Below are 14,705 nucleotides of genomic sequence, written 5' to 3'. Positions count from 1 at the left end.
CGAATATATATTTTAAAAACTACTTGAGGAATGATTATAAAAAACATTTGATATGTTTCTGTGGACATTATGAAGACTATTTGGAATTTACGTCTGCGTTGTCGTGACCGCTCTTTCCTGTGGATTTCTGAACATAACGCGACAAACAAACATCGGTATTTTAGGTATAAAAATAATCTTTATGGAACATTTGTTGCGTAACTGGGAGTCTCGTGAGTGAAAACATCCGAAGATCATCTAAGGTAAACGGTTAATTTGATTGCTTTTCTGATTTTCGTGACCAAGCTTCCTGATGCTAAGTGTACATAATGCTATGCTAGGGTATCGATAAACTTACAGAAACGCTTGGATTGCTTTCGCTGTAAAGCATAATTTCAAAATCTGAGACGACAGGTGGATTAACAAAAGGCTAAGCTGTGTTTTGCAATATTGCACTTGTGATTTCATGAATATGAATATTTTTCAGTAATATTATTATTATTTGACTGTTGCGCTATGCTATTCAGCGGTTGCTGACGAAAATGATCCCGCGACAGGCAAGAAGAACAAGTTTATCTTTAATTCTATGTAAAACGTGTGTCTTTCATCAAAGTTTATGATGAGTATTTCTGTTATTTGATGTGGCTCTCTGCAATTTCTCCAGATGTTTTGGAGGCATTTCTGAAACTGGCGTCAATGTAAACTGTAGTTTTTGGATATATATATGAACTTGATTGAACAAAACATACATGTAATGTGAACATTGAGTCCTGGGAGTGTCATCTGATGGAGATCGTCAAAGGTTAGTGATTCATTTTATCTATATTTCTGCTTTTTGTGACACCTCTCTTTGGTTGGAAAATGGCTGAATGCTTTCTGTGACTAGTTGCTGACCTAACATAATGATATGTTCTGCTTTCGCCGAAAAGCCTTTGGTTGAATTAACGAGAAGTGTATCTTTAAAATGGTGTAAAATACTTGTATGGTTGGGGAATTTTAATTATGAGATTTCTGTTGTTTTGAATTTCGTGCCCAGCATTTTCACTGGCTGTTGGCGAGATGGGAGCGTCCCGAACGATCACAGAGAGGTTAAGAGTAGCTGCTGCTTTTTCACCTCTCATCTTGCTGGAGTGACATTTCCAGTAAAGGCTCTTGTTGGAGAAAGATTTTGGATATGACATGTATCTGTATAAAAACACGAGGCATGTTGGAATTGTGTATCAGTTAGGCCTAGGACTAGATTGTCCTTGCCATTTTATTTGTACAGTAGAGTATAGTCGATTGTTACTAAAAGATCTGTAAGAAAAACTCTGTTTTGTTACTTCGTCTTTTACATTTTACATCTTTGGATCGACGGGAGGCCTAATTTGTATTGATTAACTGTCCCACAACATCACCTACTGTAAATATTGTACCTTTTGGTAGTAACATTTTGATCAGTTGAAAGGCTTCCTATTCATATCGTACTCAATACCAGCAAAGCACTAAGAGTTTCTATTTGAGTCTGAGGTATTTTCCACAATCTGGAATCAAGGCTTAAGCTTCCTAAACTAACTGTCCTCTGAGCTCAAAAGGTAAATCATAGTCGTTTTTCTCTGGGCGTCGCTCAACCACCGGATCCTTCCTTCTGATTGGCTGCTGTGGGGCAGTCAAGCCCCTCCCACTTCCCTGTTAGAGAAGAAAGCTGTGTCAAGAAGGTGAGAGACATGACGATACTATATAGCACCGTTTACAAAATCCTAACTTGAAATAATTTTGATGCGAAACTTCCCATCCAATCTCTATGTTATTTGGGAAAAAATCAAGGTGATAAAACACATCTAGTCCAATATGTGAAACTATAAGGGTCATCACCCCTCAGGGATCAATAACTAGTACTTTATCCCAGTGGGGTTGTGCTGACCTGAGGGTAACTGGGTGGGGGTGGTCTCCACTCTCGCCTCTGCTCTGGTAACCAGGGGTCAAACTGGGAAGGAGGCAGTGGGAGAGACAACCCCAGCACGTCCTGATACATGCCCCAGTCTCTCACCTCCTCATACTCATGGCCTATGGGCTCTAGTGGGTAGCAGCGGCCATCTTGAAAAAGAGAGCCAAAGAGGTCATTTGAAGTTAAACAGAGAAATGTCTCCGTCTTTTCTCTTGTGATGTATTATTCATAGGTAGTATTTTGGTTTCTCTCACCTTGCCCTTGTGCTCCCTCGGGGTGGGGGTAGAGAGAGGGGTGGTAGTCACTGGTGGGGTAGTAGTAGTGGGAGCCCTCCTGGGAGGACAAAGACCATAGGTGAAAACATAGACAGATGCTGTACTGTACAGTCGTGGCCAAAAGTTTTGAGAATGACACAAATATTAATTTCCACAAAGTTTGCTGCTTCAGTGTCTTTAGATATTTTTGTCAGATGTTACTATGAAATAGTGAAGTATAATTACAAGCATTTCTTAAGTGTCAAAGGCTTTTATTGACAATTACATGAAGTTGATGCAAAGAGTCAATATTTGCAGTGTTGATCCTTCTTTTTCAAGACCTCTGCAATCTGCCCTGACATGCTGTAAATTAACTTCTGGGATGGCAGCCCATTCTTGCATAATCAATGCTTGGAGTTTGTCAGACTTTGTGGGTTTTTGTTTGTCCACTTGCCTCTTGAGGATTGACCACACGTTCTCAATGGAATTAAGGTCTGGGGAGTTTCCTGGCCATGGACCCAAAATATCAATGTTTTGTTCCCCAAGCCACTTCGTTATCACTTTTGCCTTAAGGCAAGGTGCTCCATCATGTTGGAAAAGGCATTGTTCATCACCAAACTGTTCCTGGATAGTTGGGAGAAGTTGCTCGCGGAGGATGTGTTGGTACCATTCTTTATTCATGGCTGTGTTAAAGGCACAATTGTGAGTGAGCCCACTCCCTTGGCTGAGAAGCAGCCCCACACATGAATGGTCTCAGGAAGCTTTACTGTTGGCATGACACAGGACTGATGGTAGCACTCACCTTATCTTCTCTGGACAAGCTTTTTTTCCGGATGCCCCAAACAATCGGAAATTCATCAGAGAAAATGACTTTACCCCAGTCCTCAGCAGTCCAATCCTTGTACCTTTTGCAGAATATCAGTCTGTCCCTGATGTTTTCCTGGAGAGAAGTGGCTTCTTTGCTGCCCTTCTTGACACCAGGCCATCCTCCAAAAGTCTTTCTCCTCACTGTGCGTGCAGATGCACTCACACCTGCCTGCTGCCATTCCTGAGCAAGCTCTTTACTGGTGGTGCCCCGATCCCGCAGCTGAATCAACTTTAGGAGACGGTCCTGGTGCTTGCTGGACTTTCTTGGGCTCCCTGAAGCCTTCTTCACAACAATTGAACCGCTTTCCTTGAAGTTTTTGATGATCCGATAAATAGTTGATTTAGGTGCAATCTGACTGGCAGCAATATCCTTGCCTGTGAAGCCCTTTTTGCGCAAAGCATTGATGACGGCACGTGTTTCCTTGCAGCTAACCATGGATGACAGAGGAAGAACAATGATTCCAAGCACCATCCTCCTTTTGAAGCTTCCAGTCTGTTATTCGAACTCAATCAGCATGTCCTCGTCAACACTCACACCTGTGTTAACGAGAGAATCACTGACATGATGTCAGCTGGTCCTTTTGTGGCAGGGCTGAAATGCAGTGGAAATGTTTTTTGGGGATTCAGTTCATTTGCATGGCAAAGAGGGACTTTGCAATTAATTGCAATTCATCTGATCACTCTTAATAACATTCTGGTGTACATGCAAATTGCCATCATACAAACTGAGGCAGCAGACTTTGTGAAAATTTATATTTGAGTCATTCTCAAAACTTTTGGCCACAACTGTACATGGTGACTCTGTAGAGAGACACATGACAAACAGTATATTTTGTTGCCTAGACTAGATGTATTGTATTATAACTCAGGGTTAGCTAACATCTCTGAGGAGAATTTGCTTGCATTAGATCCTAATCTAACAATAGCCTCTCTCTGCCGGTGTTGTTATATTCTACTTAACATTTTTCTGTAGGGTTCAATGCCTTGTTGACCTTTTACAATGTGCAATTTCACCAGGATCGAAGTGTATTTTGCATGCTAATTGTGGGCTATCGATCTCCCTTTCCTACTCTGAGAACAGCCAAAGGTGTTTATTAGTTTATCTCTCCTCTGTTTCCCTCGTTATGCCTGACTCCTCCACTTCCTCTCTTCTGACCGATCTCCCCCTTCCTTAATCCTTCCTTTTCTGCTCACCTCTCCACCTCTGTCTGCTAGCATCCTCCTACCTCCCATCCCTCCTGTTTTCTCACTTTATTCTTCTCCTATTCCTCTCTAAGCCCCTCCCTCTGTCTCTTTATTTTGTCAACTTCCTCTTCTCTCCCCTTCATCCACCACACCTTACTGTGTTTTTCACTCTCTCAGTTATCTCCCTCTCTGTCATCCCCCTTTCTCCCTCTTTCCTCTCCTTACTCCCTCTTTCCTCTCCTTACTCCTTCTCCTCAGTTGTGCAACTCACTAAGTATCCCCCATTTTCCCCTCTCTTTCCTCCACCCCGCCTCTCCCCACCTCCTCCTCCCCCTCGCTCTCCTCTTACCCCAGCGTAGCTCTCGTAGACACTGCTGTCTGGTTCTGATCCGCTGTCGATGAGGAGGGTGCACTGGGCCGTAGGATTCACCAGTTCTCTGACCTCATACCTGGTGGAGCCGCTGGCAGTGGACACAGTGGACCTGGATATGACAGACAGAACAAAGCGTCTAACCTTCTCCATTCTTTTTTACTTTTCTGTATCTTTTTTAATTAGAAAACACAGCATCACATCCCGACTCCCCAACCACCCACCCACATCCTCCCATCTCACTCTTTTATTTTTTTTCCTTCCCATTTTTAAATTAAGACATATCAACATCAGCCAATCAACACCCTCCATCCCATCACCCACCCACTCATCGTATGTCACTCTTTCTTAATCCCCAGGGAGAATATAGCTACATACAAAGACATGTACACTACAGTACAGTGCACAAGAGCATAGCACTGTCAATGCCATATGGCGTATTGCATTTTAAGTATATTCGGATGTGACACCTATATTTGCGCTGTTGCTTTGCCCCCTAATTGCAAAGTTAGACTGACAGGAGTGTCTGCTTTACTCTTTTGCTGCTACATTACATCATACAAAACGGGAGACTTTTGTACGTCACAGGGTCCTGTAGTTTTGCTGTTGTGGGTGCTGAGTGTGGTCTGTCAGTAGGGCAGGGTTTAGATTGGACGTATAGTCATTTGTCTGTACCCACTGGACTGGATTGGGTGCTGACTAGCCTGGACACACAGAGACAGACTAAGATGATGACTCACCCATCTCCTTCACTCTTCTTCCCATCTGAAACACTGCCTTTACTCTCTGGAGAAGAGAGGGAGGGAGAGTGAGAGAGGGAGAGAGAGTGAGGGCAAGAGAGAGAGAGCGAGAGAGGGTGGGGGATGAATGAGTGGGGATTAGAAATTGGATAGGGGCACTATTGAAAAAGTAAAAGAGATCTGACAGAGAAGGATGGATGAAGAAATAAAGAAGTGTGTGAGGACGAAGGGTGGAGAGGAGAGAGTGAGATGAGAGGTACAGTGCCTTGCGAAAGTATTCGGCCCCCTTGAACTTTGCGACCTTTTGCCACATTTCAGGCTTCAAACATAAAGATATAAAACTGTATTTTTTTGTGAAGAATCAACAACAAGTGGGACACAAATCATGAAGTGGAACGACATTTATTGGATATTTCAAACTTTTTTAACAAATCAAAAACTGAAAAATTGGGCGTGCAAAATTATTCAGCCCCTTTACTTTCAGTGCAGCAAACTCTCTCCAGAAGTTCAGTGAGGATCTCTGAATGATCCAATGTTGACCTAAATGACTAATGATGATAAATACAATCCACCTGTGTGTAATCAAGTCTCCGTATAAATGCACCTGCACTGTGATAGTCTCAGAGGTCCGTTAAAAGCGCAGAGAGCATCATGGAGAACAAGGAACACACCAGGCAGGTCCGAGATACTGTTGTGAAGAAGTTTAAAGCCGGATTTGGATACAAAAAGATTTCCCAAGCTTTAAACATCCCAAGGAGCACTGTGCAAGCGATAATATTGAAATGGAAGGAGTATCAGACCACTGCAAATCTACCAAGACCTGGCCGTCCCTCTAAAATTTCAGCTCATACAAGGAGAAGACTGATCAGAGATGCAGCCAAGAGGCCCATGATCACTCTGGATGAACTGCAGAGATCTACAGCTGAGGTGGGAGACTCTGTCCATAGGACAACAATCAGTCGTATATTGCACAAATCTGGCCTTTATGGAAGAGTGGCAAGAAGAAAGCCATTTCTTAAAGATATCCATAAAAAGTGTCGTTTAAAGTTTGCCACAAGCCACCTGGGAGACACACCAAACATGTGGAAGAAGGTGCTCTGGTCAGATGAAACCAAAATTGAACTTTTTGGCAACAATGCAAAACGTTATGTTTGGCGTAAAAGCAACACAGCTGAACACACCATCCCCACTGTCAAACATGGTGGTGGCAGCATCATGGTTTGGGCCTGCTTTTCTTCAGCAGGGACAGGGAAGATGGTTAAAATTGATGGGAAGATGGATGGAGCCAAATACAGGACCATTCTGGAAGAAAACCTGATGGAGTCTGCAAAAGACCTGAGACTGGGACGGAGATTTGTCTTCCAACAAGACAATGATCCAAAACATAAAGCAAAATCTACAATGGAATGGTTCAAAAATAAACATATCCAGGTGTTAGAATGGCCAAGTCAAAGTCCAGACCTGAATCCAATCGAGAATCTGTGGAAAGAACTGAAAACTGCTGTTCACAAATGCTCTCCATCCAACCTCACTGAGCTCGAGCTGTTTTGCAAGGAGGAATGGGAAAAATGTTCAGTCTCTCGATGTGCAAAACTGATAGAGACATACCCCAAGCGACTTACAGCTGTAATCGCAGAAAAAGGTGGCGCTACAAAGTATTAACTTAAGGGGGCTGAATAATTTTGCACGCCCAATTTTTCAGTTTTTGATTTGTTAAAAAAGTTTGAAATATCCAATAAATGTCGTTCCACTTCATGATTGTGTCCCACTTGTTGTTGCTTCTTCACAAAAAAATACAGTTTTATATCTTTATGTTTGAAGCCTGAATTGTGGCAAAATGTCGCAAAGTTCAAGGGGGCCGAATACTTTCGCAAGGCACTGTATGTGAGATATGCGACCTGACAGTTGCAGGGAACGGAAACTGAGAGAGACAGATATAGAGATAACGGAAGTGAGGGATGGAGGGAGAGAGAGAGAGAGAGAGAGAGAGAGAGAGAGAGAGAGAGAGAGTGAGAGGGAGAGAGAGAAAAAATAAAATAAAATAAAATAAATTAGATGAAGGGAAAGATAGAGGGAAGAAGTGACAGTCTTGGAGGATGGTTGCAGTGGGAGGGAGGGGCAGATGGGTGTGTTTGGAGGGAAAGGAGGAAGAGAAGAGATAAGAAGACACAGAGAGAGAAATAGCGGGAGAGAGAAAGAAAGAAAGAAATGAGAGATGCATTAAGATTCAGGCTCAACTCTTTGCTGACTTGGGCAGAGGTTTCTGAGACAGATGCAGAAGAAAACAGTCACACAACCTTGGCCATGGTATTGCCACGGTTACCTGTCTGGCTCCGCCTTTTCTTCCACCTCAGACACAGGAAGCAGCCCAGCCAGTTGAGAGCCAGCAGCGGAGCCCCACCAACCACCGCCATTATCACAGTCTGATACAGTGACAACCCTCTTGTCTCTGGTTTACAAGAGAACCAAGAACAGGAATGAGTTGATCCACCATGATGACATCATAGGAAGCAAGATCCAGGAACAGGGTGTTCGGTTGTAAATAATTGTGGTTTGTATGATTAATAGCTTTTGTGTGATTAAGGGGAAGTAGAAAGAGGCCTTAAGTCTCTGGGGATGTTTTTGTATTGTAAGGTGATAGTAAAAGTAGAGAGAAAGGGTTAGTTGATATTAGGGAGTGTGTAGTTTTAGATAACTGTCTGTTAGGGTTCCGGTGACTGGAAACCACAGATATTTTCAATGGCCTAAACAGCAACAAGATAAGAGGAAGTGGTGCCAACAGTGGTTGAGATGATTGAAACTCCTGGGTCATGGTTAGCAGCAGACCATGTCCTTAAGCTCCATGGAAAGTGCTGTGTGATGTGAGTGGAAAACTACTGATATATCATTGTATGGGTGGGAAGCTTTGCTGGGATATAAGAGTGCTGCGCCACTCGAAAGGCACATATACGGCTGCACCACTCGATGGGCGCCCATTACAGCTGTTGCGTCTTTGGTATTTAATAATTGAACTTCACTATGTTTTTTGACTCTTTTGTGGTAAATACGTTTATTGCATAATGAGTCAAACTTATTAAGGGATAATAATAATCAGTATGTAAGCTGGTCTCTCACTTCCTTTATTGATAGAAGACTAACAGAAGGAAAGAAAGTAGCATTTATGGCCACGGCTGCCATAACTACAGTACCATTACTCAAAGAGCACACATTTAAGGGCATTTGAGGTGCATACTGTATATTAACATGATTTAGCCAGCTTAGAAAATAGGTGTTTTCCATAGTTCCAAAAAATATTGGGTAAACTTACCTTCCCCTAAGGGATCCTCTTCCTGGACTGCTCCTTCCCACTCTGGTTAGAAGAACCATGGAAGACAGGGAAAAAAACATCAATGCTGTTCTATCACTGCAAGATAAACCTGGGTCAAATGTCAAATGACATCCTATTCCCCATATAGTGCCAAGACTATTAATGTTCTACAAAATGGGGCATAGGATGTCATTAGAGACATAACCTGATCTCAACACCAGCTGGGCAGGAGTCCAAACCATCTAATGTCCGACCATTGTCCCTCTCCTAGCTTGGACCCAGAAGTCATGTTGTGAACTTGCTCTAGACTGACCCTCGGTGGTGATGGTGAGTACTGAGTTGTTGTCTGCGTAGTCACTCTCTCCCATGGAGTTGAGTGCGTTGACAGAAAAGTTGTATGTAGTGGCGGGGGACAGGCCTGTCACAATGAAGATGTTTGCTCTCGGAGGGAACACATCCACGTAGAGGAAACTCACAGAGTCAGCCCAACGGTACCTGTCAATCAACAGTATCTTAGTCAGTACAGGGATGGGCTCTAACCTGACAGGAGTGAAATGGAATTGACCCTTGATCCAGACCTGTTCCTAATATCCCTATCAAGGATGTGTTGGTTGCTTATGAATGCAAAGAAGAGATCACAATATTTGACACATCATGTTCTGCCAAACTGTAGTCAATGCTCTATCACCTGACACGGAATCTCTGCTCCAAGCCCCCATCGAAGCCTGGGATCCATTCTAGAGTTGCAGAGGCATGGGTGAAGCTGACCAGGCGGAATTCTGAGGGAGGATCTGGTTGATCTGTGTGTTAGAGAGAGAGATGGAAGGTAAGAGAACGAGAGAGAGAAAGGGCAGAGAAAGGGAGAGAAAATTGGGGGAAAAACAGGGTGGGAAAAATGTAGAGAAATGGAAAGAGAGAGAGAGAAAGAAGGGGGGGTAGATTGAAGGGTAGGTGAAATTGGAGGATAGAAAGGATAAACAAGAGAATGACAGAGGAAGAGAGCAGAAGAGAAGGAGAGTTCAGCACCAGAATGAGAGAGAGAAGCTGTGCTTGCAGGCGTATAGGCAGCTCTGTTTGCAGAGTAAATCATTTCCATGATCAGTTCCGCTCATAAGATATGAGGTTAGAGGGGTCAGTCTTATTTGGATCTGTCTTTTTTTAATCCAAACAGCGGCAGCGAGGCGGGCAGGGATAGAATACAGCCTTCTTTCCGTTCCCGGCCTTCTGATGATAAGGAAGCATATAACATTTATTATCGCTGCGTCAGATTAATTATGAATATTCAAGGCAGTAAAAAAAAACAGAGGGAGAGAAAAAAACAGCAGTGAATATTGAATTGTATTTCACGCTTTTAAACATTAAATGAGTCCAATGGAGGCCAGGGGGCTCGCTGGGAGCAGGGGCCGTGTTGACATCGCCGGCGTAGGAATACACTTGCTAGTGAGCCAGAGGGCGACTCAGCCTATCTGACAGAGCGAGGAATTAGAGCTATAGGCAGGGGATAAAGGAGAGATACTCGGGTGTCTGACACTGAGGACTGACACTGAGGACTTGCTCTTCCTACAGTCGAGAGAGACAGAACATTTTCTCTATAAGCTGGAGGGTCCTCCCACACTAATAAAATTGTGGACATGGCAGCACATACACAAACACACAAACACTATGGATGTAGCTAAATTAGGACCAATGGGACTCTAGCAGTTGGCTGTAAAGTACGTGTTTTACATCATAGCAACATCCCTGGGCCCTGATATCTGACTTAACCTTTGACCTTTTACCCATTCACACACACACACACACACACATACTGGTGCTGAGCAGTTGGATGTTGAGTGTGTCTTCTCCCAGAGTGTTGCGAGCAGTGCAGGTGAATACTGCGTAGTCCAGCGCTGCACTCACATTCACCACGGTTACCGTGCTGGTGTGTAATGAGCCCTCCCTAACGGTCTTCTCCTGGTACCTGCAGCACACGCAGCACACGCAGCACACACACACACACACACACACACACACACACACACAATATGGTTATAGGGCAGACAGCAGGCACTGTGACAGGTATTTGCATAGGGAGAGGCAAAGTCCCAAATTAAGATTTAATGGTGAGATACTGAATGAATGTATAAACTATGGAAACTAATCTAGTTATCCACCATCATGAATATTTTGCCACATTCTCATGACACAGTAGTTTACGTTTCTACATTGTTGGGGATATGTGTGGCTATGTTTGAGTACGTGAGCGTGTGTGTGTGTGGAACGGGGAGAAGGTGAGAACCAGATGGAGAGTGAGGGGTGGGATGTGCTCTCACCTGGGGTGTATGAAGTCTATGGGCACGCCATTTTTAGCCCAGGAGAAGTGGAGCCGGGGGATGCCCTCTCCCTGGCACACCACCTCAGCTGTTCTGGTGCCATCCCCTCTGCTCGCCACCTTATTCCACTGAGCCCCCTTCTGGAGCTCTGGCTTAACTACACAAAAAAGGACAAACACACAGCCAGAGATGTTCACATTGTACATGTACAAACAGAAATGGATAGACAGAAACATGGAATACAAGCAAATTAATACAGATATGCATAGACATAGTGAATGGTGCCACACAAACAAAGACACCCACAACACTTTTCCACTCCATTGCACCCATGATGTATTCACACGACATGATTGATAGATCTTGGTAGAGCTCGTTAGACTCACAGCGCACCACCAGCTGGACTGAAACGCTGGCAGTGGGCTCTATGTTGTTGTCGGCAGTGCACTGGTAGCGTCCGGCGTGTGCCCGAGTCGCCCCTTGGATGGTCAGCTGCCCAGTGGCCTCATCCTGGCTCTGCTCCCCCATCTCCTCCATCTCCCCCTCACCCTGAGGAAGACAGGGATAGTGACAAATGAGAGGAAGACAGGAGGACAGCATGCACATCTTCGTACACCCCCACCCCCTCCTGTGCAAGATCAGTACAGGTACTCCAGGGGGAGCGGAGAAAGAGAGAGAGAAAAAGAGTAAAAGAGAGAAAAAAAGAGAGCAGTAGATACAGGATAGAGAGCATACGTTGATGAATGTGCCCTTTAGTTGCCGCGCCATAATGAAAGCAATTTTTCTGGATTTGGGCCAAGTGTGGAGCCGGGAGCCGGGAGAGGTGGGGCGGAAGGATAGTTAGAGCCGCTGAAATATGGCACATCACTGCATTTAAGAGGGGGAGTGATAAACAGTAAGAAATGGTCAAATAAAAGAAAGGAGGCCAGATAAAGGGAAATCAAATCAGGAGAAAGGAGAGGTGAGATGAGATGGGGATATGGGGGTTCTCACCAGCCATTTCCAGGAGAACATTTCAGTGTTGATGATGGGGTTGGCATCTGCTACACAAAACAGGTCTGCTGTCTCCCCCACGTCCACATACACTGGGTCCTTCTCCATCTTCACACTAGGGGCATCTGGGGAGTAGACAATAAGAAAGTAGGACGAGAGAAACAATATGAAAGTACAATTCTACTTTAGAACTTAAGGAACAATCAGTCACTCACCACTCACCGACCTCCAACTCTCTCTCTAATTCTATTCATTCTATTCAATTCTATTCCATTCTATTCATCACTGATCCTACAGACACCCTGTACATACTGTAAATAATGACCTTTCTCTAAGTGACCACTTTATATGAAATATCTGCCAATCAATTTAACCCCAGTATATTTTAGAACTGTCCCAACCCCCTACTGTCAAACACCCCTGCCCAATTCAATGTCCCTAAATTGGGCCACATCACCCTGGAGGTTCCCCATTGCATGCCGCCTGTCCTCCACTTTAACTTTGAGCGAGACAGAGGCAGGGAGGGTGCAGTCATCATGACCCACTTTCCCTCCTTCCATCCCTCCTTCAGTCAGTCACTATGTCCTGAATACAGCAGCACTATGACTCCATCAACATACTGTAGTGTAATCCCTTTCCACCTGACTGTGTGCTCTTCTCTTCCTGTGGGTGCCATCTACTTATAACAGTAGTGGCATTAGTGTCCCAACGCCCCCGTCTGTGCTCATACACACAGCACACTGATGGAATCACCAGAGACACTTAAGGCCTTCTCACACACCACATTCATTTTAACCAGGAACAACATTGTTAAGTAGCCTACCCATTAAAGCTATTACAATCCTCTATACATTATGGAAACCTCCAACTGTCAGGTTCCTTCGGATCAGGACAGCGCTGTGCTGTCTGTCCATTAGGCTTGTACTGTACTGTAGGTTTTACTGAAACATTCAGACCTAAATTCAGAACAGTGCGATTGTTACATCATTAAGAGGGCAGTGGGATGGGGATGTGTCGGTCGGTTGGTTTAAGGTTGTGACAGAATTTGTGTTTTTGGGTATACAACACTAGCATGTAATGTAGGTGGCTTGATGAACCACACTCGCATGAGGACTGAGTAACCTTGCCTGTCCTGAGTCCTGAAGACTTGTGTTCAATCCCTGAGCTAATGCCTAGACTTGAGTTCAGTGTTCTAACACGGTGTTGAGGTGAGTAGACAGACCAGATTCAACGCCAGTGAGACTTACACTGTACGTCCAGAGTGATGGTGGTATTGTCAGACCCCACCTCGTTGGTACAGTTCACAGTGTAGACCCCGGTGTCTCTCCTTGTCACATTCCAGATCTCAAACGCTGTGCTCTCAGTAAAGTGGTACCGAGGATCCATTTCTGTTCATAAACACACACACACACACACACACACACACACACACACACACACACACAGCCACACAAAAATATTCATTATAAATGCATAAACCACATGTCCCTAAGCCACTCATGGCTTATAAGTGACATCTAATGCTATATTATTGATTGGCCTGGCAAAATTCCCACAGAAACAACAGCCCATGTGTCAGACCACCACTGTACCACAGCACCCCTCCTTTAATGGCTGGGTAACCCCTCCGGGAGGTGGGTGCAGTGGTGGAGGTTGAGGTGGGAGGTTAGGGACAGGAGTGTGGTGGCTGTGGCCCGGTGCCAGGGAACTACAGACTACAAAGGGAAGCACAGCCGAGAGCTGCCTAGTGACACGAGCCTACCAGACGAGCTAAACATCTTCTATGCTCGCTTGGCGGGAAATAACACTGAAACATGCATGAGAGCACCAGCTGTTCCGGAAGACTATGTGATCACGCTCTCCGCAGCCGATGTGAGTAAGACCTTTAAACAGATCAACATTCACTAGATTACCAGGACGTGTACTGCGAGCATGCGCTGACCAACTAGCAAGTGTCTTCACTGATATTTTCAACCTCTCCATGTCCAAGTCTGTAATACCAACATGTTTTAAGCAGACCACCATAGTGCCTGTGCCCAAGAACACTATGGTAACCTGCCTATATGACTACCGACCCGTAGCACTCACATCTGTAGCCATGAAGTGCTTTGAAAGGCTGGTCATGGCTCAACATTTACACCATTATCCCAGAAACACTAGACCCACTCCAACTACCATACCTGTCCAACAGATACACAGATGATGACATCTCTATTGCATTCCACACTGCCCTTTCCCACCTGGACAAAAGGAACAACGTGAGAGAGAATGATATTTATTGACTACAGCTCAGCGTTCAACACCATAGTGCCCTCAAAGCTCATCAATAAGCTAAGACCCTCGTACTGAACGTGTCCATCTGCAACTGTATCCTGGACTTCTTGACAGGCCACCCATAGGTCAGGAAGGTAGGCAATAACACATCTGCCATGCTGACCCTCAACACTTAGTCACCTCCTGTACTCCCAGTTCACCTACGACTGCGTGACCACGCATGACTCCAACACCATAATTATGTTTGCTGACGACCGACAACGACAACTTATAGGGGAGGAAGTTAGAGATTGCAAGAACAACAACCTTTTCCTTAACGTCAACAAGACAAAGGAGCTGATCGTGGACTACAAAAAACGGAGGCCAAGCACGCCCCCATTCACATTGATGGGGTTGTAGTGGGGCTGTAGTGGGTCGAGAGCTTCAAGTTCGTTGGTGTACACGTCACTAAGGATCTATCATGGTCCACACACCAACACAGTCGTGAAGAGGGCACG

At 44.7% G+C, this 14,705-nt stretch overlaps 1 protein-coding gene across 1 annotated transcript in view; it reads right to left on the bottom strand.

Moving 5' to 3' along the window:
- Positions 1–1,199: 1,199 nt before the first annotated feature.
- LOC139380022 (nephrin-like) overlaps positions 1,200–14,705 on the bottom strand; it is a 59,808-nt gene continuing 46,302 nt past the window's right edge. The window contains exons 17-30 of the mRNA XM_071122514.1: positions 13,182–13,322; positions 11,935–12,059; positions 11,328–11,490; positions 10,942–11,098; positions 10,438–10,589; positions 9,318–9,429; positions 8,943–9,124; positions 8,630–8,671; positions 7,646–7,771; positions 5,323–5,368; positions 4,562–4,694; positions 2,161–2,239; positions 1,883–2,055; positions 1,200–1,647 (exon numbers count right to left, since the gene is read on the bottom strand). Of these exons, the coding sequence (XP_070978615.1) occupies positions 1,525–1,647; positions 1,883–2,055; positions 2,161–2,239; positions 4,562–4,694; positions 5,323–5,368; positions 7,646–7,771; positions 8,630–8,671; positions 8,943–9,124; positions 9,318–9,429; positions 10,438–10,589; positions 10,942–11,098; positions 11,328–11,490; positions 11,935–12,059; positions 13,182–13,322 (1,754 nt within the window). The 3' untranslated portion in view covers positions 1,200–1,524. The remainder of the gene's footprint in view (positions 1,648–1,882; positions 2,056–2,160; positions 2,240–4,561; positions 4,695–5,322; positions 5,369–7,645; positions 7,772–8,629; positions 8,672–8,942; positions 9,125–9,317; positions 9,430–10,437; positions 10,590–10,941; positions 11,099–11,327; positions 11,491–11,934; positions 12,060–13,181; positions 13,323–14,705) is intronic.

The sequence above is a fragment of the Oncorhynchus clarkii genome, chromosome 2, assembly GCF_045791955.1.
Source record: "Oncorhynchus clarkii lewisi isolate Uvic-CL-2024 chromosome 2, UVic_Ocla_1.0, whole genome shotgun sequence".
In the NCBI taxonomy this organism is placed as follows: Eukaryota; Metazoa; Chordata; class Actinopteri; order Salmoniformes; family Salmonidae; genus Oncorhynchus; species Oncorhynchus clarkii.
This window is presented reverse-complemented; position numbering and strand designations above follow the sequence as displayed.